The 6,125-nt window shown below is 54.6% G+C and overlaps 2 protein-coding genes; one reads left to right on the forward strand and one right to left on the reverse strand.

Moving 5' to 3' along the window:
* Positions 1 to 308: 308 nt before the first annotated feature.
* Positions 309 to 2,098, reverse strand: CHC_T00007026001 (hypothetical protein). XM_005710400.1 is given in 2 exon segments: positions 309 to 853; positions 854 to 2,098. The coding sequence occupies 1 exon segment, from the start codon at positions 2,096 to 2,098 to the stop codon at positions 854 to 856; it is 1,245 nt and encodes a 414-aa protein (XP_005710457.1). The 3' UTR covers positions 309 to 853.
* Positions 2,099 to 3,291: 1,193 nt separating this feature from the next.
* On the forward strand, positions 3,292 to 5,206 carry CHC_T00009559001 (glyoxylate reductase/hydroxypyruvate reductase). XM_005710401.1 is given in 3 exon segments: positions 3,292 to 3,513; positions 3,514 to 4,524; positions 4,525 to 5,206. The coding sequence occupies 1 exon segment, from the start codon at positions 3,514 to 3,516 to the stop codon at positions 4,522 to 4,524; it is 1,011 nt and encodes a 336-aa protein (XP_005710458.1). The 5' UTR covers positions 3,292 to 3,513; the 3' UTR covers positions 4,525 to 5,206.
* The last annotated feature ends 919 nt before the right edge of the window (positions 5,207 to 6,125 follow it).

Below are 6,125 nucleotides of genomic sequence, written 5' to 3' on the forward strand. Positions count from 1 at the left end.
AAGCTGACAATTTGGCAGATCCTTCATAGATCTTCAGAGTTTTCTGAAAGTTTCTATCCCCTGGTACAGTTCACAGGTTCTCGGGTTCTCCCTTGCTCAGGGCCGTTCCTAACGAAGAGTTCACGGTGCCAGTACCCGAGCACCCGGACATTTGGCATGAATGGATTGGTTGAACGGGAGTAAAAGCATTTCCAATTATTTTTCAACCAATACATTCATGCCAAGTTTCAGGGTGCTCGGGTGCTGGCACGCCCTCATAAAAATGATAAAATCACTGTTCTCTGCCAAGATAATCGGTACATGCCAAGAAATGCAAAGCTGTGATGCTGCCAGCTGTTTTCTAAAATTTGTTAAAACGTTAAAATTAATACGGCGGATTGGACTGAACTGTATTGGCACTGTACCAGGCAAGCTTGGAACTGCTCGATGGGTCTCAAGGTCAGAAGGCTTCCCAAGTATACCGATTGCTGACGGTACAACAGGCGTTCCAAAATTGGCTCGCTTTCGTGTATGGACTTCGTCTCTACTGTGAAGCTAGTGTTCGCTGTGCTCAAATAGAAGACTCGGGAAAGTGCAGTTGCTCTCGGACAGCTCTGGTATTTTCAACCCTTTTTCCCAACCCTTTATCCTTTTGAGAGCCTAGTGTACATATCGCAACTACCGAAACTGCACCCGGAACATATAGTGTCGAACATCTCATGTTGCAGACGGGACAACGGTCATATAGCGAAACGGATCCATTTGAAGAGAGACAAGGATACAATGAAGTCCCAGTACCATCATACCCCACACCCCCCCGTATCTAAAAACTATTATTCGAAGAATGTCAAACACTCCCCCATTCTGCAGCAGGTCAGCAGAATTGCTGCATGTACGGTCGCAGCACTTCTCCAACGGCCTTAATCTGATCAACAGTGACACCAGAGAAGGCGAAGCGCACGTACTGCTTCGATTCTCCAACTGTAGGAGTTCCGAAATGAGCACGAGTGCAGAAAGACACACCAGTTTCTCGCAGGACCTTGCTTCTGAACGTCTCAATGTGGCTGATGTTCATGGCCTTCATCGCTTTGGTAACATTCGCCATCATGTAGAACGTGGCCTTCGGAATGATTGCATGGAAGCCAGGGATACTGTTGAGCTCTTCCGCGAGTACATCCCTTCGGACCTCGAGCTCGTTCACCATGTCCACGGTGAATTTCTTCGCTTCCGGATGCTCGAGGGCAGTCACACCAGCCACCTGTACGAAGTGAGTGGTGCAAGCCTCATCGTTGGTGTTAATCTTAGTGACCATGTCGATGAGCCATCTTGGTCCGACGACACCACCCAGGCGCCATCCAGTCATGGCGAAACTCTTGGAGAAGGTATAGCCACAAAGTGTGCGGTCAAACATACCCGGGAGAGAAGCGATATGAATGAAGTCATCCCTGTTGAAGTCGGAGAATGTGATCTGATAGTAAGGATCATCGGAGAAGCAATAGAGGTCCTTCTCGACGCAGAGGTCAGCGATAGCCTCGAGCTCGGCCCTGGTGTGGGCGACGCCCATGGGGTTCTGGAAGTTGTTTACGAAGATAGCCTTGGTCCTAGGAGTGATCTTAGTACGCAGTTCCTGGACGTCGAGAGAGAAGCTTCCATCAGCGGTCTCCTTGTACAGATACGGGACAGGCTTAGTATTCAAAAACTTAGCCATGGATTCATAAATAGGGTACCCCGGGGATGGGAAGAGAACCTCATCGCCTTCATTGCAGACGCACATGATGAACTTTCCAATTCCGGGTTTGCCACCACTCTGGACCGAGACATTCTCGGCGAGATAGCTGAGTCCGAAGACATCGTTGTAGTGGTCGGCAAGGGACTTACGGAGAGATGGAATACCTGCGGCGGGGCAGTAGCCGGTGAAGCCGTCATCAATGGCGTTCTTGCAAGCCTCCTTGACGACAGTCGGGGTGGGGAAGTTCAGGTCACCGATGTGGAAGGGATAGACCTTCCTGCCCGAGGCCTTGATCTTGCCAGCCTCAAGGGCGACGGCATAAGCAGTTTCAGTACCAAGACGGCCGAGGCGGTCGGCGAGCGGGTCACGGTAGTTGGCAACAGAACCCATGGTTGTGGTAGTTAGGATAGAGTGAGGAGGGTGTGGAATGAGTTAAGGTTGAAGAAAAAGGGGTAAAGAAAGGCTAGGACTTGGGATGGTGGTGGTCGACGAAGTAGAGTGCGAGGGCCAATGGGGTTTTTATAGGGATGGGGAAAGGTGGATGTGGGTTGTTATCGAGGTTGGGAATATGCGTGAAATGAAGGAGAGAGAAGCCGAAAGAGGGATGAATGGATGCATATTGAAGTGGCGGTGGTGTGCTGTTAGCCAAGGCTCTCCTGGGGCACAGGAAGCAGCATTGATTTGCACGTACAGGCAACTGCGTTGCGGAGATAGATATTATGCACAGCGGGTGGGCGACGTCCGTCTCACGTGGAATTGTGCGCAAGTTCCATCCGCGGATATTTGCATTCCGCCTCCATGGGGCCGTGTACGGTGGGGGATATTTCACGGTGCGGTGCACAACACGGTGGGGGATATTTCACGGTGCGGTGCACAACACGCCTGTCGGGCAGTATCGTAAGGCGCTGAACGGATGGAAACGCCGCTGGGGAGTGTCTACCACTGGTTGAAAATGAAAATCCAATGGAGAAGCGCCAGGTGGCTGCAAGAACGTCGAGACTTGCGCATACGCCGATGCGGTGCGCACTTGTCAGGTTTGGAGGCGCACATGCAAGTGGAGGATGCAAATTCAGCCAATGGGGGACCGGAGATTTGTTGTGAGGCGCGCGATCCGCCAATTGTAGCGCTATTGGATCACGAGTCTGCTCTGTGGGTGTGATCGGTGCAAGATACAGTAGGTAACGTCGTAAAGGCATGTCCCGCAGGCTCATCCATACGGATGGAAAGATTCAACTGTGGATGAGCCGCAGCTGGAGGCTGTACGGTCAGCCTCCATATGCAACTGGAGGCTCTACGAATGGAACGAAGCCGAAAGTGGAATCACACTCTCGGCCCGAGGTGGTGCACTGTTCCCAATAGCCACACGCCAAGTATATTCGTGCGCGACACGCGTCCGGATCGCGGGAGTGTCTCGCATCAGAGTATGAAAGAATACTGTTTGAACGCAAATCGTGAGGCGAATATGACGCCTCGTAAATGCCGAAGCATTACACTTGCTTGACCCTTTTTAAGCTTTTCATTCACCCTTCTGTTCCCTTATCTCACACCCGCAGATCTCTGCCAGCCGCAATCTTAACCGCCCAATGCCCCTCCCACCTCACCCTTGCTGTGATACTGCACCTCGGAAGCCTAACCTCACGTTTGTCTCCCCGCGCCAGGGCCTAATCCTTACCCTTCTCCATTCGTTCACCCGTTCACTTCCGCTCTCACGCGCCCCACACATTCCCCCCGTCTTCTCCCCATACCAGTCCACCCGGTCCTTACCGTCCGCCCACATCCACAACCACCCGCCAGCCACTCCAGCCATGGTCGCCCCCACCGCCACCGCCGCCGCCGCTGCCGCTTGGCGCGTTGTCGTGACGCGCCGCGTCGCACCCGAGGCCATGCAGATCCTTCGCGACGCGGCGCCGGCGCTGGATCTAGATGTGTGGGACAGCGAGGACCCGATGCCGCGAGACCAACTGCTCGCGCGCCTCTCGGTGGGCGCCGATGCCTTGTATTGCATGCTCACGGACAAGATCGATGCCGCCGTCCTGGACGCGGGCGGCGATCGCCTCAAGATGGTGTCGACCATGTCGGTGGGCTACAACCATATCGACACGTCGGAATGCAAGCGGCGCGGCGTCGTGCTGGGCAACACGCCGGACGTACTCACGGAAACCACCGCCGATACGACCGTCGGGTTGGTGCTGGCGGCGTGTCGCAGGTTCAAGGAGGCGACAGCGTCGGTCGCAGACGGGACGTGGGGCACGTGGAAGCCCAACGGCATGTGTGGGCCGGATGTGTATGGCGCGACCGTGGGGGTGATTGGACTGGGGCGGATTGGGGCGGCCGTGGCGAGAAGGCTCCGGGCGTTTAGTTGTAAGATTTTGTATACTGGGCGTGCCCCGAAGCCGGAGTTTGAAGAGGTGTTGGACGCCAAGTTTGTGAGGTTGGAGGAGCTGCTGGCAGAGGCGGATATTGTGATTCCGTTGTGTCCGTTGAATGAGAGCACGAAAGGGATGTTTGACAAGAGTAAGTTCAGGGCGATGAAGAAGACGGCAGTGTTTATTAACGCGGCTAGGGGGGAGCTGGTGAATCAAGAGGACTTGTGCGAAGCTTTAACTGAGGGGGAGATCTTTGCAGCAGGGTTAGACGTGACGACGCCCGAGCCACTGCCGACGGATAGCCCGCTGATCAAGTGCCCCAATTGCTTCATTTTACCCCATATTGGAAGCGCGAGTAAGGGCACCAGGACGGCCATGGCGACTCTAGCGGCAAAGAATCTGGTGGCGTCATATAAGGGAGAGGAGTTACCGAGTGAGGTCAAGTTGTGAAGGGGAGGCCGGAATAAAGGTAGTGGAGCTTGTGTCATTGTAAACAAAGGCACAAAACGGAGCGACAGACGGAGTGTGATGGAGAGGCATCTGAAGTAGTTATTGATTGTGTCGTGCGCAGCAGGCCGGGAAAGCTGTGGGAGGAAAAGGAGAAAGCAGGTGTTGGGTGCGTCGCGTGCGGCCATTCAGATACGGTGGGTTCAAGGTTGTGGAATGTAGTCAGTATGTTTTATGGCGAGGGCATGGGGTGAGGTGTCCAGAAGGTGTAGTCATAAAACATGAGTGTAGGGTTGCGTGTGAGGAATACCCTTCGAAGGGTCGGTAACGTGGAGGTAAGGTCTAGGCTTTCTCGATGTTAGGGGGTTAGGGGGGTGGAATAAGACAGGGGGCGAAGGAACTGCGGCTTTCCAACTAACATGAGTCTGCTATGGAAGCGGATTGCGTTGGCAGTCAACGTGAGGCGGTGTTAACGTTGGGCGGCATCAGCGATATTTACGATGACGCTTTGGTGCGGGCGCAGTGTGCCCAATGTGGAGGTGGAGCGAGGTGCGGACCAACGGGTATCGTTAGAAAAGTTTAAGAAACAGTGTGTGAGGAGCAGGGTATGCCGCTGAATAGAGTCTGAAAACGGAGTTTATTTTTGTAATAAATAAAGGGGGGCGTTCAGGGGTGGCTGTGTAAAGCATGAAAGTGGGAAGGTATGAGAATGGGTCGGCCTTGATAGGGCGCGACAAACGTTATTTTACGGGTTTGCTTCGTGGCAAGTAATTAGTGGAAAAGCGAGCCTGAGCGGCAATGCTGTCTCGGCATTGGTTATCGCTCAAGCCCCATCCCTCTTCCTCGCAGCACCCATCCCCCGCTTCCGGTTGCCCGGCCATTCCAACGATGCCCTCTCCGCTGCTCAGGCCCATTTCTCCCGCCGCCCCCACCTTCCCCTCCCTCACCGAGCGGCAGTCCCTGCCCCAACCCTTTCTCACACCCACCCAACGAATTCTTCCGCCCGACATCGCAACACCTCGTCACTCCCCTTCCCCCAACGCGGCGCACACTCTGCACTTCATGCTGCCTTCTCTCGACCGCCCCGGTCGCGACGACTCGCACCCGTCGTTGAGTTGAACCCGCGCCACGTCGTTCCATGAAGGGGCTTTTTCAAACCTTTTATAAGAAGCCGAAGCCGCGCAAAATCATAGAGCTTTCCGATGGCGTCTTCATCGCTCTCTACGAGGAGGACACCTTTGTCTCGGATTTGAAGGTCGCTCTACAGCAGGCGTACAAGAAGTATGGCGAAACCCGACGCGCTCTCGTCCTCGACGTCGGTGCCCATGGTCAGGAGCCATGGATGACCGATATCCTCCCCGGCGTCGTCGTTACCACCACCAGCCATCTCGGTCCGTACTATCTCGCCCCGTCCTTGTCCTCCGTCTTTGAGGTTGTCTGTGAAGCCTACCAATGGCTCGCGCAGGGGTTGGAGATGGGCTCCCAAAACATTGTTATCATCATCGCTCGCAACGAGGTCTCCGACCGCTATCGGCCTCTCACCGCCGTTGCCCTTGTCGCTTGCGCCTATCTCACCTACGTCAGTATCTACGAGAACGGTGTCG

The sequence above is a fragment of the Chondrus crispus genome, genomic scaffold, assembly GCF_000350225.1.
Source record: "Chondrus crispus Stackhouse genomic scaffold, scaffold_59, whole genome shotgun sequence".
Lineage (NCBI taxonomy): Eukaryota > Rhodophyta > Florideophyceae > Gigartinales > Gigartinaceae > Chondrus > Chondrus crispus.

Bases quoted from the DNA above. Each gene is read 5' to 3' on its own strand.
- CHC_T00007026001 (XM_005710400.1), bottom strand. From the start codon at position 2,098: ATGGGTTCTGTTGCCAACTACCGTGACCCGCTCGCCGACCGCCTCGGC.
- CHC_T00009559001 (XM_005710401.1), top strand. From the start codon at position 3,514: ATGGTCGCCCCCACCGCCACCGCCGCCGCCGCTGCCGCTTGGCGCGTT.